At 44.0% G+C, this 27,156-nt stretch overlaps 1 protein-coding gene across 9 annotated transcripts in view; it reads right to left on the reverse strand.

Annotated features, from left to right (window-relative positions):
- Positions 1–14,041, reverse strand: part of PHF21B (PHD finger protein 21B) — a 178,797-nt gene extending 164,756 nt beyond the window's left edge. For 2 of the 9 annotated variants that reach the window (XM_028728695.2, XM_028728692.2), the window contains exons 1-2: positions 13,550–14,033; positions 12,621–12,686 (exon numbers count right to left, since the gene is read on the reverse strand). In XM_028728695.2, coding sequence (XP_028584528.2) covers positions 12,621–12,686; positions 13,550–13,603 — 120 coding nt within the window. In that variant the 5' untranslated portion in view covers positions 13,604–14,033. Of the gene's footprint in view, positions 1–12,620; positions 12,687–13,008; positions 13,210–13,549 lie in introns of those variants that run through there. The other 7 variants (XR_013393329.1, XM_028728683.2, XM_028728686.2 and 4 more) reach the window with 7 other exon arrangements.
- Between the last annotated feature and the right edge of the window lie 13,115 nt (positions 14,042–27,156).

The raw sequence follows: 27,156 nt of genomic DNA on the forward strand, positions 1-27,156 counted from the left end.
ATCCAGGACTGGAACCTCCTTTAAGAACCATCCTCCATCCCAACAAAGTAGATGCTTATTAGCTTCAACTCCATTTAATTCATAGAGAGCTCTATGCGTAGTTGTGCTTCTGGAAACAATGTCCCTTCCATGTATTCTTTAGGATCAGAAATACAATGTAAATTTAGCCTTTGCTGAAATAGGCTGCCCAAGTTTCTATTTGCTTCTTTCAAAGTTGCAGCAAGATTTTGATAAATTGGGGGCTGGAGGGGGACGGACAGGACAGATTTCATTGGAAGGGCAAGATCACAGCAAGGTTCCTCATCTTGGCTATACTGTATTCAAGATTTAAATGAATAAAGCGGTGACTTAAAAGCATTTTTTGTAGTTTCTTCTTATACCTCATAGCAAACAAAGCTACAGATTGTGCTAACCAGAAAGTTAGTGAACCTTGTTCACAGTGTGCTTTGCTTCAATTGAGTTTAAATTCCTCCTTGGCCACAAAGCTTACTTTAGTAAACTTGTGTCCGGTCACTATCTTTTAGTCTAACCTGCTTTACAGGAAAAAAATTCCTTCCAGTAGCACCTTAAAGACCAACTAAGTTAGTTCTTGGTATGAGCTTTCGTGTGCATGCACACTTCTTCAGATACACTGAAACAGAAGTTGCCAGATCCTTCTATATAGTGAGAAGGTGGGGAGGGGTATTACTCAGAAGGGTGGTGGGAATGGGTGATTGGCAGATAGCTGTGATGAGCCTGTTGACGACTCTTAACGACTGCAATAGGTCTTACAGGAAAAAGCAAGGGGTGAGAAGGTGAAAAATGGCTTTGTCATGTATAATGAGATAAGAATGCAATGTCTTTGTTCAGACCAGGTCTCTCCATGGTTTTAAGTTTGGTAATGAGTTGCAATTCAGCAGCTTCTCTTTCCAGTCTAGAAGCTGCTGAATTGCAACTCATTACCAAACTGTGTGATGGCCCATCTTTTTAAAGCTAACTGCCTTTTTGCTAGGCAGGCTGTAAATTTCATGATGGCTTTGCTTTTCAACAGTTCAGGTTGTCGCTACTAATTCTGGCACTTGGGCAAGATCTTGATGCATTCTACAGCTTAAATTATTTTGGCAATCCAACTGTAAGTTAATAAAACAAGGGAATGAATTGTAAAAGAGAAGAATAAGTTAATCACATGGCAACTTAATCGCTTTGAGCTTCAAAGGACATCCCACTACTGAGGTTCAACTATCGAAGCAGAATCCCAGGGGCTGAGAAAGAAACGGAACTCCGTTTAGTGAAACGCCTGTATTTTGTGGTTGAAATGAGTGGTTTCTCTCCCCTATTCTAAATCAGCCAACTGGGTTCTCTCACATGCACAGAGGTTTGGGAGAGAGAAAATGATCACATAAACCATCAAGCAAAGACAACCAGGATCAAAATGTATATCTAAAATTTTGTTTCAACATAAAGCTATATGTCTAAATCAAGGTTCCCAGCTCACGCATGCGTTTTCATGGAAACCTAAAGTTATTTGCCTATAATCAAATGCTAAGGGAAGACACTGAGCAATTTGCCATTGCTTAAACTGAGCACAAATGCACTTGATAACTTTTGCACCTCTCTTGCCTTGTTTGCTGTGTCTGGTGTATACAGTGAAAGCTAAATCGAATGTTTTGTGTACTAGCCTATGTGCCCTTCAAAAGGGGGGGAGGTCACTTTGGTGTAATTTCCCCTCCCCCATCTCCTCTGCCAGGGTGACAGTCTGATCATTGCTACTCCTGTGTCAGTTCCGAATATTACTGAGTACAGGGGGAAATATGACCCAGCGTTCATGTTCCACATTAGTCTGATTCAATCAAATGCCTTTCTCCTCTTTTCATTTTTGAACAAAAGCTCTCTGAAGACAAGGTTTGGCCAACCTTAATCATGCTGAGTAACGTTTTGCTACTTGATTAGTGCCAGGGAAATCATGGAGTTGACTGCTTGATTTGACGCTCTGAAGGTAAGGCTTCTGAACCAGAAATGCTTCCAAATCAACTGTGTTTCAAAAGAGCTGAAAAGTGTCAGTTTTACAAATGTGCACACCCACACGCAAAGCAGAATCTACAACTGGAAGATACGTTTACATTTTAAATCATAGGGTGCTTGCAGTAAAAGGAGAAAGGGATTATAAATGTCCCAGATGTTGTATTCAAATCAGTTTTAGCGCAGAAGAAAGGGATTAAAATAAACCCACTAGGAGTTGATAATAAATAATCAAGGAACCCAGAAACTGATGTGCCCCGTGAATATAAGCCGATGCCGGGAAGAAGGAAAGGTGGGGGGAGGGTGTTCAGATGAAAGATGAATGCAAGCAAGCCTGTTCCTTTTAAACCCGGTCCCCATTCAGAATCCTCAGCCCTGCCTCTGCTCCTCCTAACATAGCAAGCAAAGCACAGTCTCTAAGATAGTAAATGCCGTTTTCATCAACTAACAAGGCAGAGCACATACAAATGAACCAATCAGGGGGTTTGAGTGAGCTATCAGTGCTAGGAAGCAGCTAGTCTGCATATTCCAGTTGAGTCACCACAGAGAAGAAAGTAGAAGTGGGGGTGGTGAAAAGGGAGAAAATAAATTACTGTGTGCAACTCCATCTGCAAACTGCTTCTCCCGCACTGGTATGTAATAAAATGTGTTGCTAAGATACGAGCTACTAAAGAAGTTCATTAAAGGACACTTTAAACAAAGCTGCCAGACTCTTTTCCCTTTAAAGACTGCTTATTTTGTTCTGTCCCTTATGATTATAATTAGATCATCTATATGAGGATTGCACTTCATTCAAGCCTACTCAGCAAAGAATGTTAATAAACCCACGTAAATAAGGCATGTGCACATATGATCTCTCTTTCTTTCTGTCTGTGTGTAAGTGTATGTGTGGTTTGTGCATGAATATGAGTTATGGATGTTTGGTAGGTGGCAGAGTAATAGAAACATTAGAGGTTCAATGCTTTTTAAAATAATAATAAAAAAGAGAAATACATCTCTGCAGTCACCTCTTTCCTACTTATTCTTCTACTTTAGATTTTCCCAATACCTTACTTTTATACACTGTGCCCATACCTTTTCAAAATATATATCTTAGCTACAGTAAACTGGAACACCATGGATAAGTTTGGCAACAGCATCAATGTTCTGTGCTAGAGTTCATGCCAAAGACTGTATTATATTGCATTCAGTGGCTCCCAATTAGCTAAATACTGTAAACACACACACCCCATTTTTCAAAGCATGAACCCCTACTTTTGAAAATTTTTGATATCTCTATGGTAGTTCTTGATATGTGAATGGTGCCATGGACCCACTGGGTAGGTTACGTGGCACCTCTGGGGTCCACGGACTACCAACTGGGAACCACTGAGTCATAAACAATGACATGAGGGTCAAGATTATTTACACTTTTTCTTAACAGATTCTCCCCTCCCCTCTTGCACCCTTTGACTGAGTTCTGCATACTTATCACCAACCCACAAACTGTCCTAGATGTTTAAGCATTAATGCTATAGGCCATTTGAACCAAAGTTTTGTTGTCAAAGAGGCTCTCAGTTTATCAACACAGTCTTAGGTCTGTTGATTTCCATGGGTCTACTCTGCATATGACTTTCACTGGAAATCACCCAAGATCCTTAGAGGTTTGATTTGAGGGAGAGGATAGGGAGAGGAATGAAACATCATTCCCAGAGGGATTTACATTTTTTAAAAAATACATTTTTCAATTTAATTGCTATGTTTTCTTTTAGGGGTCTTCAATCTATATGAAATTATAAACAAAATTATGTGCATGATGTGATTCTGCTCAAACAGAGAAAAGGCACCGAGTGTGGTACAGGTACAGAATCCAGCTTCCTGAAAGCTTCAATTTTTTTTTTGTTTTAAAAATAAGGTTTCTAGTCCTTAAGTCTGTGAAAAAATAACAAAGTAAGAGAAATAATACAAATGGGCTATTTTGCATAATGTATACAGGCCACAGAATGAAACATTCATTGGAGAGGAATTTGTACAAAACTGTCATTTTCCCTTGAAGAGGTATCTATAATCACCTGCCATGTTAAAAACAGTTTCTCTTGTATTTCAGTTACTAGTAAATATTATATATATTTTAATTATACCTTTCAAACTCACTTATGTGAGCATATTACCTTTCTGCCTGAATGAGATCAGGAGAATTATATACAAGGAGGGAGTCCTGACTTGCATTTCTAAATCAGTCATCCCTTCTCATCTTTTTTATAGAGAAAATCTTCAACTCACCAATAAATCTTTAAGCAATCTCTATTCGTTCAAAGAGCTCCAGAAAGTGGAAATTACAGAAAATACACTTTAAGCTGCACTGCATGTGAAAGGTATCAATGTTCTCATTTGACTTCTGTGACTCAAAATGCAATGCACCTCCCTTTAAAAAGGAAAACTTTTGGTAACCCATTTTTATGGTCCACTATTGAATGGAAAAGCAAATCCTTTCCAGATTACAAATAAAAATATTGCATCTCTCATGGAGGGAATAAGTCACTGTTAATGTAAGGAGCTCTGGGAAGAAAATCCTTGTGCAGGGATTCAAAGTTTCTCTTTCAAGCCCAATTACATACTCCTGTTGATTAGATGTAAGCAATCAGCCAAATTTTACATCAAACATTCTGTAGCCACAACTGCTATATTTAAAATCCCTGGAGCCAATTTCAGCTGGGGTGGGGGTGGGGGAGAGCAATTTCTCAAACACTCAAATCAACACAGCAGATGATTCCTGCAGAGGCACAAAGCTTCCACTAGAGAGTTTCATATCCTTAGAGCAATCTCAGTCAGATCTTCTTCTGTTTTACTTTCTTCTGTCAAGGAAAGCCCTTTTTTTCTTCCATCCTAACCTTGAGTTTCAGGTTTAGCTCTTCCAGGGTTAAAATGTATTATTTCATACAGGGTTTCCTTTGTTATATTAACCATAAGGGGTTGTGTGTGCTGTGTTGAAAGCACAGCATATATTAGATTTCAATAGGTGCTTACTATTGGCAGGCGGAGGTTGTAGCCAGAACTAAGCCCCATCAGCAATTTCATATGACACTCTAAAAATTGCTACTACATGACAATAAGTAGCTGATTCAAAAGGAAAGAAAGAAAGAGGAAGGAAGGAAGCTTAAGGAAGAATATTTTATACAGAAGTAATTTCTAATCATGGTGCTACTTTTAGCAAAAAAGACTTTTTTAAGTGTTAATTTTTTACTAAAGTTAATATAACTACCTAGTATATATATTTTTTAAAATATACGCCCCAATTTGCATTTCTACTGGATTCCTTTCGTATACATATCTTAAGTTTGCAGTATGGGCTGCATAATTTCTTGAAGGTAAATTCTTGGAACTTCCTCCAAAGTACAGGGCTACGGTATCAGTTTATCATCTATAGACCAAATATCCTTATTTGACACCATGGAGCCATACAACTTGCTACTCTTTTTCTCAGTTAAACATTGTGTATGCAATCCAGCCAAGATTAAGGAATTTAAATCTCACTGGGAAATTGTTTAAACAATTGCTTAAGTCTCACACAGAAACCAGTGGGACTACGTTTATAGTGAGATAGTGCCACATCATTTATTAGATATAACAAAATCAGTCAATACCCACCCGCTACTAGTGCAATCATAAAGGACCTGCCAGCACAGATCCACAATAGCATTGATACCATTTCTCAAACTCTAGAGACAGAGTATCATAGAAGATGGAACAAAACTGAGGGCAACCATTCAACAAAGCAGCAGTGATACTGGACTCGGGTTAAGAAAAAAAAATGCTGGAGTTGGTCACAATGGTCTCAGCTCCATGCTGAGGCTTTGGCTATGTCACTAGTTTCAGCTTAATTGAGGTTTTTGAGCAGAGGTTAGCTGACCATCTGTCATGGATGCTTTAGCTGCGGGGGTTGGACTAGATGACTCTTGGGGTCCCTTCCAAGTCTACAATTCTATTATTCTATGAAGTAAGAGGGGATTATCTCATAGGGCTGATACAGCAATAATTGAGCCAATGAAACATTCTTGCCTGCTCCAAAGCTTATCTAAATAAAGCTTTAAATCTTCATGACTTCAGCGGGAAACATTTTACCACATGCTCAACTCTTTTTAGACAAGTCAAAACTCTTGGGTCCATGAGCTCTTTGGATCCCAGTTGTACTGCTGCAAAGAAATAAATGCCCAGGCACCTTTTGCTACTTCATACATGGATATAATGTTATTTTACAAACCTACACCATCAAATACAACTTCTTGGAACTTCCTGTTCCTCCATTTCTTCTTTGCCCACACTACCAATATGACCTTCCCTTTTCTTTCTTGGATTAAGCTCTGTGTGAATCAAATTATTAAACCAATGGAAGATCCATTGAAACAGGACTATTCTTCACCTAGAGTTGCAAGGTCACCTATTCTGGGTTTCTATAGCCTCCTGAAACAAAGGACTGTCCCTTAAACACAACCTTATTGATCACCATACTGGACCTAATGTTTGGTAGGGCTGTATTCAAAAGAAAATTGTTCAAAATAAAGCAACATGTAGAAACACTAAAACTGCTCATGAATGCCACATTAACTGACTGATTTAGCCAGAGTCCTATGCAAAAAAATTAAACTGGAAATTAAGGTTTGCTATCTGTAGGCCTGAAAATATACTGAAAGAATAATTGCTAAATGGTGCATGATCTAAGATTAGGTCCCTACAAAATGCAGCACACACAAGTTTTTTCAGTGCTCATGCTATCCTACCATCAGCTGTTCAATAATCAATTTTGACTCACTGCAGATTAGCTGTCCTCAACATGTAACAGGTAGCAAATATCTTTAAGCATTAAACAAGAACAAATTCTAAACAGCATTGTTGCTAGAATTCCTTTTTCTGAACAGACAAAGACATTGCAAGGAAAACATTACTAAATCACAGAGATAATCATCATAGTCAGTTCCTCTAATGAGGCATCATGGGATTACTGGAGTTATTATAAGAGTCATCTTATTGAAGAAATTCAAAGTTAATTGAAATCAATTGTACTGTTCTGACAGCAGGTGTTTTAAGTGGCTAAGATATCAAAGCGAACTCTTTAAAGCAGTTACAACAAATGTTACATTCACTTTTCTCAACCTCTAGCACTTCCAAGTGAAGAACTACAATTCCAGTTTGCTGTGTGGTGTTTTTTAAAGCAATCTTTCTTCTGGCATCAAGGTTTCTATGGAACAAAAACTGGTCAAAATATCTTTCACTGCAGTGGGTGGCCTGAAGTTCATCTGCTTCAGGGGTTTATAGAAGGGGGAATTGTTATCCTTAGCGGAATTTCAAAAGTTTAATGATTGGATTTCCATTTTGGCAACTATTTTTCCCAATGAAGTGCCAAATCTTGTCACAACTATATAAAACAAAGAAAATGTTTAGCTGCAAATGTATAAAATGCATTCTCTCGGTCATCCTCTATTTGCAAGTAAGGTATTGGTCACAATCTGAGTGGTTTCACTCTACAGTATACATAGAAGACCTTCCTCCTTATAGAAGAGCACAGGAAGTCTCTGCACACACACAGAGCCCTGGATCATGGCTCCATCTTCTATTTTCATTGATACTTATATTATCTACTTTATTTCATGCCTAACCAAAGGAATCACTGAGCTCCAGCAAAAGTCATTACTTTCTGCTGAAACATGTGTAAACTGTGCTGCCATTTCAAGACACCACCTAGCTACCTTTGATTTGAAAAGCCCAGCAAAAACAACCCCTTGGAACAGATAATATAATACACTCCATCAAAGATATAATTTGCCTACACATTCCCAGTGCTTAAGAAGAGCACCTTAATTCCGAGAAGTCTAATGCATCCCAAGAACCTACTTCCAGTCAGATCATAAACACCAAATGACAGTCAACAATTTAATTCCAGATATGCTACCCTCAAAAGGCAAAACCAGAAATAACACTATCTTGGAAGAGTCTGTCAGAGACTAATGTTGATTTCTATGTAGGTAGTAAATTACAGCAAAGAAATGAAGCAGCGCCCAAGTGAATGGCATATACATAATGCCTCTCAGGAAGACATATTTTTATTGCTGTGCTTCAGGACAGGCTTCTCTGAATCGAGGGTTCATCAGCAATGAAAACACAGCAAGTCTTCCACATGCTCACTGCTGATTTCCAAGATCTGCTTTACGAGTCAATACTAATGTCAGGTTAGAGTTTAACTGTGCAATTATGAAGTAGGCAGTTCAAAAAAAAAGCAGCCAGAGGAGTTAAGGGATGCCTAGTAAGCCCAGGCAAAGATGCAGCGGAGTGCTTCAGATGTGCATTTAAAAGGACAATGCTGCTTTTCAGTGAAGGCCTTTTATTTACATATACATGCTTGTTCCTTGACAGTATAGATAAAAATGTTACAGCTGTTCTGTAGGTGATGGGGATTCAAGGTGTAAAAGCACTGGACCAACTAATGGAGTCTTCACACATCATATCTTGTTAAAGAAGACGTAAACCCATTCTCAAATAGTATTACAATTCATCAACATTCTGGAGGGAGGGGTAGAATATGCAGGTATACTAATGTTTGCAATGAACAGAACCCACACTCTGGCTTTGACTTTGGGGACAAAACGCAAAATGAAGTATTGATTCAAGATGCATTGGGGGGGATTGCAATCCATCCTTGAAAATATTGCAGAAAGTATTTAAGTCTATAGGAGAAATTAAATTAAATTACTCCAGCTAAGTTGCATCCTATATAAATCCATTTTTTAAATTGGTAATATCCTCAAAACACTTCACATTTGTTTTTGGAAACCTTGATTTAAAAATAATAATAATAATGGATGAAGCCTATTAAATTAATCAGGTGGTCACAATAAGAATCTGATGCATGGAACAAAGAACAGAGAAGGATTTCTCCTAGCTTCACTATGCACCCAGGGGCAACAATCCAGCACGGCACAGCAAATAAATAGGATTTTTCTGTTCTCTACTTTCTACCCTGACTAGTGGGAGTGGTGGGACTCTGAATGTGGAGGCCACACTGCTAAGCCCCATTGCTGCCCACCAAGAGTTTGAGTTGGTCTCTAACACAGCAATGCCAAATGGGTCTGCCCACAGGGAAGTCAAATTGAGTTCAATGTAACACTATGTCCAACTAGGCATAGAGGAGTCTATCAGCAGTGGTGGTGCATGACAACAGCAATGACATCTAGTTGTACACTATGGAAGAGTTGCAATGGTGTATGTTCCTCCTACATGGGAAGTTTATGGAGTGTTTTTGTGATGGTGTCCTGCTTCTCTGGTTGGCCACTGTAATAACAGGATGCTGGAATAGATGAGCCTTTGGTCTGATCCATCACAGCTCTTCTTACGTTCTTATCTAAGTGCAACTAAGGTAGCCTGAATCCAACCCAATGGCCATGGCCAATATATGTGGCTGGTATGGTTACACATATTCTATTTTCTCTTTCAATGAAAAATGAACACAAAATATGTATAAACATAGGGCCTCTGGGTTGGGCAGTCTTCATTCCCATTGATCCCAGATTAGCCCTGTTAAAGTCACTGGAGTTATGGACTGCAGCCAGAATTTCCATAGCATTTTCACCCAGTCACATTCATGAGTTCCACATTAGCAGAATGTAAAAACAAAAATTGTACCTGAAAGATATGGACGGGAATATGAATAACTTGTAGCAGTTAAAACCACCATTCCTAATTCTACTTCCCAGAGGTCTGTTTAAATGTTTCACAGTGAACTCTGTGTCTTTTGGAATGGGGAGTCTGATTTAAAACATGAAATCCAAGCTCACATGCAGCAGTCCTCTTCCATGCGAGGCAAAAACGGGGGGGGGGGGCTTTGGACCTTTTCCTTGAAGAAATAATATTAATCGTAACAAAATCTGACTCCAGCAACTTTGTGATCTGTATTTAGGCTGAGGCTTTAAAACTCCTATCACTCTTCTCTCTGTGCAAAGGGAGATTTCCTATCTGGCCTCCAGAGGTGACAGTGCGCAGCACAAGAAGACACTGCATCAGCATCTGGTCTTATACCATTGTATAAGTTCTTGTTGCATAAAGCAGGCAGAGGAAGCCTGTCGATGGCATCTGCACTTTTCAATGTAAGTAGCAGTTGAATCCAAGGACTAGTTAGCTCATTGCATAATTTGGAGGGGGGGCGGGGTTCTTTTAGTGTAACACACAGGCATTGTTGACGATTTAGTTCACAAAGTGTTGCATGAGATTGGGAATGTCATCCTGCACCCAACAGCTGCATCAAACCCTAATTTTCCAAGTATGTCTCTTTGCCTTATCTAAATTCCAGCATGGTACATAATAAGCAGCTCACCAATTACTATCATCATAAAAATTTCAATAGCCTTGAAATAGTTGTTATAATGCAGAGAGGAACAATCACTTTAATGCAGTAAAACCAACCACCACCGACTATTTCCCTTTCAAAGACAGGAAAACATAAACAAATGTATTCTCGGCAGTGTGAGGCTGTTACCTTGCTTTAATAAATTCTCTACTCGGTGTAGTAGCAGAATCAATATAGCACACTGTTTTACCCAACAAGAAAAAAGGACTAACTGCTCTAAGCTGCTGCTTCTGTGCTGCTTCCTTCCCCCACCCCCAAAGAAAAGAAACTATCTGATTTGATTCCATACAGTGATTAAACATCTTTGTGCTCTGCTGAGTAGGGTATTCTGTCCCCTCCCCCGCTAAAAAAAATGGCATCAAAGCAATCAAAATGGTAATGTTAAGCATGAATGGGGGCCCATCCCCCCGCCTTCAAACTCTGCAGACTTTTCTCCATGTCATGCAGAAACCAACACCCCTTCCTCACAAAATGGAAGCTTCCACTACCAAACTGAGCGAGCTGACAAATTCTGGGCTGCGATCAATCGGGACAGGGAGGGAGTGGCGGCGCTGGAAATGCTCGCACACATCCAGGCACAGGCAGATAAGATATGCAGCCGACGTCGCCTCAAGGCGCGCATGCAGCGGGCGAGGATGAAAAATAGGCTCGGCTTACTTTTTAACTTCCACCACAACTATATATATGGAGCGGGGGGGGGGGGGAATATTCCTTTCCGCTCTCCGTCCGCCACCACTGGCTTCCTCCCTCCCCTCTCCCCGCCCCCCGGGTACGTATGGCGAAGACTCCTTGAGAGGCTGGAAAGACTGTTTTTAGGCCGGGCGGGGGGCGGGGGGCGGAATAGGATCCAGGCGCTCTTCCAAGTTTTGGTGCTGAAAGAACTGCTGCATTCCGAAGGAATCGCGATCGATTCAGCCGAAGGGAAAGGGAAAGGAGGTTGCGCTCTCTCTCGCTCTCTCCGCCAAAGGGGCTTTTGCAAAGCTGCAGGAGGGGGAGGGGAGCCTGGCGAAAGTTGGCTTTTATGGGGGGGGCGGGGGGAGGGGAAAGGACAACCCGGCAGGTCAGCGACTAGATTTCTAAGCCGCTGCGCGATTCGTGCATTGGAAGTACCGAAAGTCGAACGGGGCGGGGGGGGCAGGGAAGGGGGCTCCTTGTATTGTGTGTGTGGTTGGGGGGGGGGGTGTCGTTTTAAAGCTCCAGAGATGCGCGGCGAGCTGCTGAGCGTGCCGTGGCATCTGTTCGTGGTGCTGAAACGCAGCAAATCCCCAGCCCCGCGCCATCAGCTGATCTGAACACCAACTCACAATGCCAGACAACTTTCTTTCAGCTTGGAAAAGGGGCGAGGGGAGGTGGGTGGGAATGAGGGGAGGACGGGGGGGGGATCCGTCATTGCCCCCCACGCACACCAGGGTCGCCCGCTGCAAAATAAGAGACACCTTCACAGAGAAAGGCACAAAAAAAGAAAGTTTGTTGGAAGGAAGGTGGGCGAGGGCATCTGTTTCTATAGTGTCTCGCTTCTCTCTCCCTCCCCCCACTTTACCCCCCTCAGATTTGCCTAAGTAGACAAAGCTATGCAGGAGGGGTGCAGGGCTGTGTGTGTGTGTGTGTGTGTGTGTGTGTGTGTAAATGTATATACATGAACTCCATTCCGAAGCCAGCAGGTCAGATCAAGCCAAAGAAAGAAGACGCCAAGTGTGTGGAGTGGGGGGGGGAGGGGAGAATACACACACACACACATATATATATATACATATCTGTATCTATGGAAGCAAAAGCAGCTTTCCAATCAAAACCAGCACTCAAGGCTTTCGAAGTGGGATCAGTCCCCTTATTCCCAACTCTCTGCTTTTGCACGTTGCAAGGAAGTGAAAACAAACTAAGCAGAAGACCAAATAATTTCCCATATTCCTAAAACATGTCGACCAACTCAAAATGGACGCCTCGGTGTGTGTGTGTGTGTTTTTAAAACGTCTAACTACAGCATATCTCTTTTTGTGTATTATGGTTATTAATATAAACGCAGTGCCTGGCAAGGCAACAGAAAACTGGATCCCTCATCTTTAAAACCTTTTCTCACTTTAGACTCATAAACATGAGTGTTTTATTCACTGGTGCGGGTATTTTTTTTTCTTCCGGCCAACGCGGATTCTTTGAGAATGTTTAGAAAGTGCTTTGTAAAAGAGAGAGAGAGAGAGAGGAAAGGCGAAACCCCATCCACAGACACATAACGGAATCGATTCATTCTTACTTGTTTTTCATTAAGAGCAGCTATTCTCGATTGCCTCTCATGGATTTGTTTCTTAAGATCACCGTTCTGTAAAAATGGCAATAAAATGCAGATTAGAGACCAAGTGCAAACTAAAGCCAATTCAGAGGAAACTTGCGCTTAGGAATTGTTCGGGGGCAAAAGCCCAACCGAAAGCATGCACAATAAGGAAAGGGGGTGGAAACAGAATAACCCCCTTAAGTAACAAAGCTCAGCCCGGTCTTCAAAATGAGATCTCTTACTGATAAACTTTCTCATCCTGCTGTCCCAGCAGAACTGCACTTAACACAAGAAAGCTAAAATACTGAAGAGGATGGGTTTTGAAAACACACACACACTCAACACACACACACAACAGATCTACATTTACCTGTGGATCTTGCTTCATCTGTGCAACTAGTTTCTTTTTTAAAATGCCCCTTAAAAGAAGGAACTAGAAAGAGTTTCACGTGTAATGGATTTTTTAAAATGTGTGTGTGTGTGTAAGGGGGAGGGTGGGGGTCTGGAACAAAGAGGCAAGTAAACACAGCGAGTCAGTTTCAAGCAAAGCTCATAAATATTCAAGTCTCGTCCTAATCTCTCCAACACACATACACACACAAGTGCCAACCGCAATGTTAACTCCGGATCGCGACAACAGAGACACACACAGACACACACACATGCCAAAACTCAGCCAAACAAGCTGGGAAACTACTTTTTGTGAAGTGGTCCCCCCGGTGAAGGGCAGCGGAGGGAGGCTCCCGGAGACTCTCCTCTCTCCCCTCCCGCGACTCTCCTGCCCCCGAGACCCCCCCCCCCGGTCGAGAGACCCTGCGACAAGGAGAGCCCACCGCCACTCGCGGGGCGGGCTGCCTTCGGGTCCCCTCTCTGGCGGCCAGGCCGGCAGCAGCCTCCGTCTCTCTCATTACCTGGTGACACTGGATTTCCACTTTTAACGCCTCGGGCAAGCGGCGCAGCTCCATCCTTCCAACTTGCGAGGCACTTTTCGCCCACTTTCGAATCCCCGCGAAGTTTGGCGGCTTCTCCTCTCCCCTCACCCGCCCCGCTCGGCAAGGAGAAGCCACGGCAGGCGAGCCGGGCGAGGCGAGGCAGCGGCCGAAAGCCAGGGGCTTCCACGCGCCCCCCCTTCAAAAAGCGATAACAACAATCGAAAGAAACAACTAGTCAGGCTGCAAAGCAAGTTCTTTGCCTCTTTGCTGAGGGACGCGGACAAATCACTCACTTTCCGCCAACCTGGGGGGGAGGCTACCCCCCGGCCGCCCCCCCGGCCCGCAATCCCCATGGGCCCCTCGGCCGCCCCCTGCTCCCCGCCTCGCGCAGCGCCGCCGCCGCCGCCCCGCCAATGGGGGCCGAGGAGACTTCCCAACGGGAGGGACTATATTTCCTCCGAGTGCGCGCCTTGATTTCACTTTGCCTCGGGAAAAGTTGTGCCACGGCTGCTGCCAATGCTAATTCGGAGTTGCCCGGATGGAGCGAGGCAGGGCGGGGGGAGGAGGAGGAGGCGAGAGGGAAGCAGCCCCCGGTCGGAGCATGCGCGGGAGCAGCAGCAGTGGACCCGGCGAGAACAACGGAGGGATGGAGAGAAGCGCCGAGGCTCCGGCGGCGGCGGCGCAGCGCGTGAGAAGTTCGAGTCCCGAAGACCCCGGGAGGCGCCGAGGGGATGCTCAGCCCAAAGAGAGCTGTGAAGCCCTGGCCGCGAGGGGGGGGGGGGGTGCCCGGGAAGCAGCTTGGCTGCCCTGCCTCTCTTGCACAGCCCGGGGCTCCTTGCTGCCTCGGAAGCCCCTTCCCTCCCGCAGACAGGCACCGAGAGAGAAGCAAGCTTCTGGGATGCGGGTGGGCCTTGGATGAGGGCCTCCTGCCCCCTCTCGCACAGCCTCCAGTGGAAGACTTTTCCTGGGACCAGGGCAGTGGATCAGAAGGAAAAACTGCTCACACCACACCAATTATTTAATTGCTAATTGGAAAGCAAAAGGAAAGAACTCGTGGCAGTGCTTGATTTGTAACATAGACCACAACTACTTTATAACATGATCATGGGGCACCCAGGAAGTATAAAACGATGCAGCTACGTGAGAACACGAATCATTCCCAAAATATTGACTGTCCTTGAATCTTCCCACCACACTTGCCATCCTCTCCTGCCACACCCTTTGAGAAGCACCAGACGAGGAGTTCCCATCGCCAGCTGCCATTCAGCAAATGTGGTGGAATATAGCCCTGTGCCAGTCAACCCTTTTGTCCCCTCCCCACCCGGCCCATCTCTTGATCCTGCCCCTTCCACGTACCTATGTTTCCCCTTCATTCTTTACATGGCCATTCTGTGGGAGGCCAAGTGCCTGCCTGCCTTGACCATGTGGCTGAGGCAGGGCCGGCCAGGTTGCGCAGCAGGGGGAAGGGACCCTGCTTCAAGTGGGGCCTTCAAGAGAGGCAGGCAGCTATCCAAATAGTGCAGCAAGACTATCAGTGTTGGCGCTCGGAGCTGGAGCGTGTTGACATTTGCAGCAAAACGTCAGCTCAGAGCTATGGGGGGGGGGGTCATCAGAGCACTTTCAAAACATGATTTTCTCTCCTTCCCTCTCATTCCACAAGTTTTACTCTGGATGTTATGGAGCACTCATGTGCAGCCTCTTTAAGTGATAAATAGAAAAAAGTAACATCCGAAGCAACCCAGAATTATTCACCTCGCCTATGCAAACATCCCACTTTTTATAGTGGTTTGTGGAGTTTTACCAGTTTAATAATATTTATTTATTTATATCTCACCTTTCCTCCGAGGAGCTCCAGGTGGCATAGATGTTCCCTCTTTTATCCTTGCAACAACAACCCTGTGAGGTCAGGCTGAGAATGAGTGACGGCTCCAAGGCACCCATCGAGCTTTGTGGCTGAGCAGGGATTTGAACCCTGGTCTCCCACTCTAACCACTACACCACACAGGCTCTCCAATACTGGTGTACCTTGCAGAATTGAGAAAATGAACGCAAAGTGTTGTGAACCTGGTTTATAAATGTTAAGTATGAATACCATTAATATCTGAATTCAGCACTTCCAGATAGGCAGGTAAAAGGACAGGACACCTTGTAGGAGCTGTTTTGGTTGGTGAGTCATAATGAAACAAGGAAATTTAGATAATTAAAATGCCCTCCTAGTAATGAGTGATAACTTTGTTTTTGGAAATCTCACATTTTCTTAAATATCTCAGAAAGACACCTATTTTGAAGTTTTACTAATACACAGAATAAAATTTAATCTGCATGGTTAGTGAGCAGAGGCAACTAAAGTATTAGAGGCAACTGAAAGTTTTGTTTAAATAAGAATGGAAAGGAACACAAAGTTTGGCAAAAGAAATGCAAACTAACACTAAGGGATGCAAAAAATAAAGAAAGAAAGAATTTGAGGAACATATTGCTAAAAACAACATTCAACCATAAAAAAAATTTAAATACATTAATAGCAGGTGACAGACTAGGGACGCAACCAATTCACCTGCACTGGGTGCCTTGCTGAGAAAGCACTGACTTAGAACGGAAGGCGAGAGGCAGGGGGCACCAAATTCTGGCATCGCACAGAGTGCTGCTGAAATTTTAAAGCCCAAAGTCCACCACTGATATAGGTGAACCACCAACAGTCTTTGACCCTGGTTTGCTTCAATAATGACTTCAAATGTAAGTCCTGTATACTTTTTTTAAAGTCAAGAATCCTCAAGGTATATTTTCAGCAAGTTCTCCACATCAGACAGTGAAGGATTCAAAATGCCAGAGCCACTGCTGGGTTATCCAGGCCACACTGTCAAGGTTCAAACATTCCTGGTCACAGTTCAGAACTTCAGTGGAATTTGAGGGCACTCTGACACTGACAGGAAACATGCTTTATCTGGCAGGATCAAACCCATTGTTAGCAATCCATCAGCCATGCTTCCATTGTCAAATCAAAGGATACCTTTCATTGTGCTGTAATATGCTCCTATTGTGCTGCTAAGCTATCCCAGTATTCCTGCCAGCCTTTCATCTTGCTGCTAACTTTTTCTCCTCCAGCAAACTCCTTTCTAAATGCACATGAATACTGATTAGAATGAACTTCTAAGCTGCTATCAAAATCTTCTCTCAGGTGAGGAGGCACAAGTCCCTTTGATATGAGAGGCAGCCATGCAGGCACATCCAAGGGCAAGATTGTCTTCAAATGCAGAACAACATTGTTCTCTGAATTAGGACAACTGTTTGTGGGCTGAACTACACTATATAAATCAGGATGCTGGGTGCTTGCTCTTTTGTTAGTTTCCATTTTTAGTACATTTTCTTTTGGGAAGTTCCTTGGAATTTCTGCTAAGTCACTGTGCCCACAGGTAAAAAGGCTTTGGAAAGACATAGGGAGGCAAAGGAGAGAAGGGAACGGCATTGGCCAGTCTCCACAGTGGTGTCATCGTGCTGCCTTCAATAAAAGACAAGGAAACAGAAGCATAGTGCAGATTTCAAGAGAAACAGAACAAACAGTGTATTTCTTTCCTGCTGGAATTGACCATGAGCAGGTGATGGGAGTTCCATCATCCCTTCCTGAAAAATAAGTAATGATCCAGTCATTTATAACTTAATTAGTGGTGAGGGAAAGAGAATGCAATATGTGTACAAATGCACACACACTGAGTCTTGAAATGTTGGATTAAGGCTCTAACAAGCCACAGTCCCTTTGGAAAACAAATAGGTACTTCTCTTTTATGTTGCATATGTGGCTCACATACCTGTGCAAGGGTACGGACTGAAGGCACACGAGGTCTGGGTGTGGGCAGTGTCTGGATGGATGACCACCTGAGAACCACACATATACTGTCTTAGGTTCTATGACTTAAGAAAGGTGGTATATACACAGAGGTGAACCTAGGCTCCCTTGAATCTTTGGCAAGGAACTGTATTGGTGCCCCCTCATCTCTTGTATCCTTGGCAAGGATGCTCCACTGAGGGGACCAGAGGAGCCTGCAGGCCTCACCCAGCTGCCCAGAGCAGTGGAGGAGCAGCCCGGCGAGCATGCGGACAGGCAGGCCACTCCAAGCCAAAGTCGAGAGGCATGATTTTTGCATCCCCGTGGACCTCTGCCCTTGGTGGGGGTCAAGCTGGCCGACCCCTAGGTACACCCCTGGATGTAAGGAAAAAGAATGCTGTATTCCCCCAAACTTCTGGCAGTTCACACACTTTAAATAAAATAAAATAAAATTGGAGGTGTATTTCAGTTGTACATCCAAGTATGTATGCATCTAGATTCAGGCAGGTAGCCGTGTTGGTCTGACACAGTCGAAATAAAAAAATTCTCCAGTAGCACCTCAGAGACCAACCAAGTTTGTTCTGGGTATAAGCTTTCGTGTGCATGCAGATACACTGAAACAGAAGTCACCAGACCCTTATATATGGTGGGGTGGGGTTTTTCTCAGAAGGGTAGTAGGAGATGGGTGATTGACTCAATAGGTATGGTAAACCTGTTAACAACTGCAATTAGTCCTACAGGAAAAAGCAAGGGATAGTATGCAGATGACCAAAAATAGCTTTAGCATATGTATTGAGACAAGAATCCAATATCTCTATTCAGACCCAGTCTCTCCATAGTTTTCAGTTTAGTAGTAAGTTGTAATTCAGCAACTTTTCTTTCAAGTCTTTTTTGCCGTCTGTTTTTTACAACTGAACTTTTTGATGCCTTGTTTTTAACTTGCTTTTAACTTTGCTTTTGTTAAACTGTAACCTGCCTTGAGATCACATGTTGAAGCATACCCTGTAAATATACTTAATAAATGAAAAGTGGAGCGACATGGTGTAAGAGGTGCATCTTGCACCATCCCGGAATGCTTCGTGATGGTAGGTCAAGATGCACCTTTTTACCCAGGCCTTTGGTCAAGTGGAACAAGGAAGCTGCTTTCAGCTTGATCTCTCTCACTCAGGACAGTCACACCTTGGGTTGAAGTAGCTTCAGGTTAAGTATTTTCAGGTTGCATTCCACAGCGACCCGGAAGTAATGGAGCGCATTACTTCCAGGTTTCGCCGCTCACGCATGCGCAGACACTCAAAATGACGCCACGTGCATGTGCGGAAGCGGTGAAACATGACCCGCGCACGCGCAGATGTGCAGTCGCGTGTTACGCTTACTTCAGGATGTGAACAGGGCTCCGGAACGGATCCCGTTCATATCCAGAGGTACCACTGTACTGACTGGCTGTGGTTTTCTGGGATTTCAGGCAGGGTCGTCTCCCAGTCCTACCAGGAGATGCCAAGGATTGAACTTGGGACTTTCAGGAGAAAGGCAGGCTGTGTTTGAGGAGGGGGCCCTTTTATCCCGTGCAGGTCTGCATATCCTCTCCGTTTAGCATCCATTTACTACGTTGAGCTATACAGCTCTGTTGCGCACCACTTGCTCACCATCTACCATTGGCAATGAATTCCAAACTCTACAAACACCCCACATTCTGCACAAGTGTTCCAGTCCAGAAAGGGAGATTTCTATTTGGAACAAGCTTCTGATGTGTACCCAGATTTGCACTTGTTGTATGTGACCAGTTGCACATGATTTGAGCTGGATCCTATCATTGCATGCAGCCTGAATATATATACAGACAAAAATAGTTGGCTATACTTTCTTTAGACAGTTTAAACAAAAAAATTCCTTCCAGTAGCACCTTAAAGACCAACTAAGTTAGTTCTTGGTATGAGCTTTCGTGTGCATGTACACTTCTTCAAAACAAAAAAATTCCTTCCAGTAGCACCCTAAAGACCAACTAAGTTAGTTCTTGGTATGAGCTTTCGTGTGCATGCACACTTCTTCTTGTTTTTGAAGAAGTGTGCATGCACACGAAAGCTCATACCAAGAACTAACTTAGTTGGTCTTTAAGGTGCTACTGGAAGGAATTTTTTTGTTTTGACTATGGCAGACCAACACGGCTACCTATCTGTATTTAGACAGTTTGTAACTGAGTGTAGACTTGGAATGGCAGTGGCATAGAGGTCGGGCTTCCTTGCTAAGAACGTTGAGGGTGCAAGGGAAACATTATTTCAAGGCAGAAAAAGCATTTCCACCATAGTTACTTTTATAAAACCTATGCTATACCTACTCTTCACTTTGGCACCCCTACCCAGAGATCAGTCATACCTACATCTTTTGTACCCTTCTTTCAACCTAGGAACTGGGGGTGTCAATTAAATGTGCATGTACATGGATAAACCAGCCACACTAAATAGGTTAGTGTACATACACTAACCTGTTTGCATCACAAAGTGTAGTTTTTTCTCAAGCTGGAATCATTTGTGCTCATTCTCAACATGCAGCTTTTATTATACAGTGGTACCTCAGGTTACATACGCTTCAGGTTGCAGACTCCACTAACCCAGAAATAGTGCTTCAGGTTAAGAACTTTGCTTCAGGATGAGAACAGAAATTGTGCTCCGGCGGCGTGGCAGCAGCAGGAGGCCCCATTAGCTAAAGTGGTGCTTCAGGTTAAGAACAGTTTCAGGTTAGGTACGGACCTCCGGAACGAATTAAGTACTTAACCCGAGGTACCACTGTAGATTGATTCTCAATCCTGTTGTCCACAAGGGTAGGTGTGCTTACCTGATGCACATTTCAAAACATTCCCCTTGATTAAGTTGCCCACTGTCACAGACTGATTGGACAAAGAGGAATAGTGGGTGGAACTAGCTGGGGAACCACCAAGGGAAGAAGGCTCAGAGCCTCTGGGATTAATGGTGGGTCAACAATGGGTGGTCAGAGGGAGAAGACTGTGAAGAGGAGATGTCAGAAGCTAAAGAGGTAACAGGGCTTCGTGAGCTTGGAGAGTCTGTGGCAGAGAGAAGTGCATAATCAGAGGCAGAAGCTGAAGCAGGAGAGGAGGGAGGCCAAGAGGCGAGAGGAGCCAATCTGGGAAAGAGGCATGGGTGTCTCCCCCTCCTGCTGTGGCAAGCTCCCCTCCCCTCTGGTCTTCCAGAGCCAGGAAAAGGGCAGAGGAGAGATTGGAAACATGTAGATGCAGTCTCTGATTGCTTGGAGAGGGGACTTAGGCAGATGTGGGAAAGATTTAGTCTCAGCAACTGCTGAGCAATTCAGCAATTCAGTCTCAGCAACTGCTTCATGGGGGCAAGACCTACCAGACGTTGCTGTGCTCATCAGGCATGTCACTCCTGTGCAGATACTGTTTTTGCTAATAGAGTTAACTCCAACTTGCACAGTGTGATTTACTGCTAGCTCGTACCTGACACTCATACTTTTCCCTCCCTGCACACGGCCCAGGTGAATGAAGAAGGAAGTGGTGATTGCCACCTTGGTATATGGCCACCCACAGTAATAGAATCATATGTTATTGGGCAGGTGTGGGTACACCCGCCCTGCATGGCTGAGACTGCCTACATCTGTTTTCAAACAGACACACTGCAGAGTAACACAGAATCAATCTGCAGTGAGAGTTTATTTTCAGAATGAAACCAATTTCTCAAGAAGCATTTTTCAGCGGTAAACTATAAGCAATAGTGTGTGGACTATATAGAAAAAAAAGTAGTTCAATTTTATTCTAGGATAAAATGATGTATGTACACTGTACGTCCAGTGAATGTGCAATTACACATGTATGCACCTATCCATCCTCATAAAATTAGTCACACCTAACTACATACAACAAGGGCTAGATTGGGATGCAGAAGTATCAGCTTTATTGTCTAGATCGGGGTCAGCAAACTTACCACGCCTCAAACCAGTGTCTCTAGCGTCGATCGCCCATACGCATGCGCACATGCTATTTCCGGCGCACTTACGGGTTGGAGGAGCACCGGAAATAGCTTGTGCACATGTGCATGGGCCTCCTCTGACCTGGATGTGCACCGGAAATGATGCTTGTACATTTGCACAAGCTATTTCCAGTGCTCCTTCAACCTGGAAGTGGGCAGCACCGGGCAGCGGGCAGCTGGAGTCACCACAGGCCAGATAAACGAGTCAGTCGAGCCTTATCCGGCCCGCGGGTCTTAGTTTGGGGACCCCTGGTCTAGATCTTGACCAAAAGCTTTATTGTCTAGATCAAGGACAGAAACTTTAATCATCTTCACCTCTCAATGCAATTATTTGCTTTGACACCAAGAAAATATGATGTACAATGCCCTTAACTTTGGCTGTTTATAAAGAAGTGCTGAGCATTATTCAAAAAGTGCCTGCTTCAATTATGAATATATTTGCATGGCACAGAATTCAAAGGGTTTGAGCACAGAATGGAATAACCCCCGAGTGCAAATAATGAACCGCATTAAAGTACAGTGGAGAATTGACTCAAGACAGGGAGGGGCTATTTCATAATAAGTCTGTAAACTGAAGTATCACTCCTTGCACCAGAAGCAGTTTGTTCAGAAAATCACCCTGGGTCCTGTTGACCTAACTCTCTTTAACCAGCTCCCAGGAACAAAGCAGAAATGACTCTTAAGCTGTTTCAGCATTATGTTATATGAAAAAGGTTCCTGACCAGATTGCAAGTTTCTCCTTCTCTGGAAGGCACAGTGGCTCCCTAAAATTGCAGTGTGCAATGTTCAGCAAGTGTAGAGGCCACCTCAATTTCTAAGCCCCTGGTCGATAAGGCACATTTTCCCCCTTAATGACAACTGAATGAAGAGCACTTTGATCTTACCACTAGAGAATGTTTACTAGTTGATATCCAACTAAGTCATAGTCAGGAGTAGACCCACTGAAATCAACAGACTCAAGTTACTGATGTCCAGTGATTTCAGTGAATCCACTGTGAGTATGACTAACACTGGATATCACCCAGAATGTGCAAGAGAAAGCATTACTCACCTTCACAGGATCCCACCTTGAAGTGTGTCGCTGTTGTGAGCCTGCCACCTGATCAAGAGGAAACAAGCCACTGTCACAGCCTTCGCCACTATGGTGAGGTGCAGTGTATTACTAATTCAGCTGCAGAAGTATTTCTAAATTTGTTTCTATATGCATAAATGAGTATGTGCAAATTGTATGCAAATCTGGATCCTCTTTTTGGGGGATGCATGTGCATCTGTAGAACAGTGGCACGCAAAGATGTAGCAGGCAACCTCAAGTATGTGGGTTTTGGTTCATAAATAGCTTGGAAATCTCTTGCACTGTATAAAGAAATACCTTTTTAAATTTACAACACTCACTGGAACCTAACAGAAAATTCTCTTTCGCTTTTGTTTAAACATTAGGTATTACATTGCAGTCTACTGTTAATTATCAGGTGGTATCCAACAAAGTACCATATTTTTCCGTGTATAAGACGCCCCCCATGTATAAGACGACCTCTATTTTTTGAGCCCAAAATTAAGAAATTAATGTTTTAAACATCAAACAGAACAACTTTGATATTTTATTAAATATTCAAAACACCGGTGTATTTAGTACCATATATTTAAACATTAAACAGAACAACTTTATTTATATATTTAGTATCGTAATTATGGTAGGTAATTTTTTTTTATTTGGGGGGGCTAGTCAGCATTATTATAACGTGCAGTATAAGAACTGAAGCAGCGCTGTTGCAGAGCCGGGCAGCTGAGCTGGAACGAGAGCGTGTCCCTGACAACCGGGAACTGGTTGGTGCCACAATGCAAGAATCATAGCTGAAGAACCCTTTAAGAGGGAATTCATATGCTGCAGAAGTCGAATTGCCTTTTTCTGCTCCACTCTCAAACATCCAGGGGAGCCAACTGCACTCTGCCCTCTGGGCCCAAACAGTCTGCCCACTGCCTCCTCCCCTCCCCCAGCTGTAGGGCGGCTGAATGGGAGGAGGCAGGCAGACTCCGGAGGCCCCGCGGTGTGCCCTGCCCCTATGGGGGGCTCGCCCTGCCCCAGGTGCCGGAGCGGATTCCTCCGCCGCTGCGAGGAGCTGCAACTGCCGGAGCTGCCTGAGTGAGTGCGCTTGGGGAATGAAGAAGCAAAGAGTTTGGATTTGATATCCCACTTTATCACTACCCGAAGGAGTCTCAAAGCGGCTCACATTCTCCTTTCCCTTCCTCCACCACAACAAACACTCTGTGAGGTGAGTGGGGCTGAGAGACTTCAGAGAAGTGTGACTGGCCCAAGGTCACCCAGCAGCTGCAGGTGGAGGAGTGGGGAAGCGAACCCGGTTCCCCAGATTATGAGTCCACCACTCTTAACCACTACACCACACTGGCTCTCAATGGGGAGTCTGGGTAGCCAGGGGGCAGCTGAGGGAACCGGGTGGAAGGGACAATGTCCGGAGTGGGGCTGCTGGGGGGGGGGGAGTACCAGACCAGGGTTTGTCGTGAGGCCAATAGTGAGGGGAGGCTGGGGGGGGGGGAGGAGAATTTGGATGGCGGCATGTATTTATTTATATATTTAATTGCAACATTCCGTGTATAAGACAATCCCCAATTTTAAGCTTAAATTTTTTTTTGGGGGGGGGGAATAAGATAGTTTCATTGGAGCAAGGCCTTACGGCTGTACAATGAAACTTCCCCTCTCACACGCTCCCCTGATGCTGCTTAAATTGGTACAGTGGTGCCCCGCAAGACGAATGCCTCGCAAGACGAAAAACGCGCAAGACGAAAGAGTTTTCTGTTTTTTGAGTCATTCCGCAAGACGAATTTCCCTATGGGCTTGCTTCACAAGATGAAACGTCTTGCAAGTTCTTGCGAGTTTGTTTCCTTTTTCTTAAAGCTGCTAAGCCGTTAATATCCGCTAAGCCGTTAATAGTCGCTAAGCCACTAATAGCTGCTAAGCCACTAATAGTCGTGCTTCGCAAGACGAAAAAACCGCAAGATGAAGAGACTCGTGGAACGGATTAATTTCATCTTGCGAGGCACCACTGTACTGGATTTCCACACACGCTCTGGGAGAAGATCCTGGGAGGGTATAGGGTGGGGCACGAGGGGGCGGAGTTCCATTGCACAAGTGAAAATCCTTGCACTAACAGAACTTCTTTGTTGTATACTGCCCATTGTGTAATGCCCCGAGACAAGAATTTTGGTGCCAACCAATTGAAAGCCAGGATGAAAAACAAGTGGGGGAATAAAGTTAAATCATTAATGCTTTTACCTCCCAAGGAATTAACGGAGGCTGGGGAAAAGTTAGCTCCTTGTTCCACAAGAAACTGATCACAATTTAGCTACCGTCAGCAGCACTTGTGTATGGCACACAACTAGAACTTTCCAGATGTCATGACAATATTGCAATGCTTCCTTAAGGTTGGGCAGATACCATGGGTGGTGGGGGGGAACCCTCAGTAAGTACAAACAGCAAAGCCTACCAAAGAATAACAAGGTTTTTGACACATGGGTTGTATATCTAGCATACGTGGACCCATTGAACATTCAGGGTGCATAGTGAGTAGATGGCAGCAACAGCAACACTTGAAAAGGAAAATCAAAACAACCCAAAATATTTTATTTTTAATTACATGAGATTGAAGGGTTAGAGATGGTGAGAGTGGGGGAATCTGGGTTAGGAACTTACATTATTTGCAAAGCGGAAGCAAGAGTTCTGCATAAAGGACTGTCATAGCAATGACAATATTTTGATCAGGAACTTCCTAGGTCCATTGCTCCATTGCCGCTAAATTTATAGTAATTTTGACTAAGAAGACTTAAGTTGCTTCATGTCAAGGACACACTTAAAAACACTGCCCTGCACAAGATTATCCCATATATTTGAGATCTAGCAAAACCTCAAAGGTAATTTAGCATCAGACAAACAAAAAGTAAGTTGGCAGAAGATATTTTTGTCCCTGTCAAAAGGAGAAAGTGCCAAATGATTATATAATGACGTCTTTGGGACCTTTTGGCTCTGTGTGAAAGGCCCCACCAGTCATGAGGGGTTTCATGGGATAAGGAAATTTCTGCTGAACGGGATGAAAAAGATGAAATCTGCTCCACAGTTTCCAGCCGGCTTCAGCACACACAAAAAGGCCTTGATGGCGTTTCCACTGAATGGAGCCCTAGGGTAGAAAGTATATTGAACTCCTGTAGCAGAGAACTTAGTAATGACTCCTGAAAACTAAATCAATTTGTATTGGTTGTGGAGCTTGAACTTCAAATGGTTTTTAATTACGCAGATTTTTAATGTGATCTTTGTAACACTAAATTGTTTGGGTTGTAATTTGTTATTTTTGTAGTTGTATGGATTTAGTCACCAAATAACTGCATAATTAAAAAGCAGGTCAAAATTACCGACTCAAGAACAGAAACAAAGGCTGCAACACATTATTCCCCTTTTGACGTATTTTCAGTCTTCAGGTCAAAGACACTGAGGCCAGTAAAGTGGAAATATTTCCTATGGGGGCGGGGGGAGAATATGGTTTGTGCTAATATTCACTTTTTTAAAAAAATCATAAGAAAAGCCCTGCTGAATCAGACCGAAAGTCTAGCAAAGTCAGAAAGATATTCCCCACAATGACCAATGCAATACCTGTGGGAAGTCCGAAAGCAGGACAGGAAAGCAATAGCAGCCTCCTGCTTATGATTGCCACCAACCAGTATTCTGAAGCAAGACCGGCCCACCCATGAGGCAAGGTGAGGCAGCTGCCTCAGGCAGGATCCACAGGGGCAGCAGATCCATCCTCCAAAGAATGCATTGCCAGCTACTGCTGCTGCCGCCGCCACTGCCACCCACTCCTTGAAGGCCAGATCTGCCGCTGGAACAGCAGCTTCTCAGAAAACAGGAGGTGCTGGTGGTTTCCTCCCACCCCTAGGGAGGAGGTGGCAGGGGCTTCTCTCTAGAACAGGGCTCAGAAACCTTTTTTCAGTCATGGGCCGGTCCATTGTCCCTCAGACCATGTGGTGAGCCAGACTATTTTTTTGGGGGGGGGGGGGATGAACGGATTCCTATGCCCCATAAATAACCCAGAGATGCATTTTAAATAAAAGCACACATTCTACTCATGTAAAAACACGCTGATTCCCGGACCGTCCGTGGGCCGGATTGAGAAGGCAATTGGGCTGCATCCGGCCCCCAGGCCTTAGGCTGCCTATCCCTGCTCTAGGGTCTCAGGCTCTGTAGCCTCCTGGCATGAATCATAGTGGGTTCCCCACCCCCAGGATGGCCTTTGATTCCCACTTCAACCTTTGAGTAAGGTTGATTTGATTCCTGCAGTTGTTTCCAGATGTAGAACTTTACTTCCCCCACCCCGTTCCTGATGTAGATCTTTGTTACAGTGGTACCTTGGGTTGGGTTAAGAACTTAATTCGTTCTGGAGGTCCATTCTTAACCTGAAACTGTTCTTAACCTGAGGTACCACTTTAGCTAACGGGGCCTCCCGCTACTGCCGCTGCCACCGCGCGATTTCTTTTCTCATCCTGAAGCAAAGTTCTTAACCCGAGGTACTATTTCTGGGTTAGCGGAGTCTGTAACCTGAAGCGTCTGTAACCTGAAGCGTCTGTAACCCGAGGTACCACTGTATTTTATTTATTAAGTTAGTTATTTAATCAAATTTGTATATTGCCCTTCATTTGATGATTCTAGGGCAGTGTTTCCCAACCTTTTTTGGGCAAAGGCACACTTGTTTCATGAAAAAAATATCGAG

Source organism: Podarcis muralis, chromosome 6, assembly GCF_964188315.1.
Source record: "Podarcis muralis chromosome 6, rPodMur119.hap1.1, whole genome shotgun sequence".
NCBI classification, from domain to species: domain Eukaryota; kingdom Metazoa; phylum Chordata; class Lepidosauria; order Squamata; family Lacertidae; genus Podarcis; species Podarcis muralis.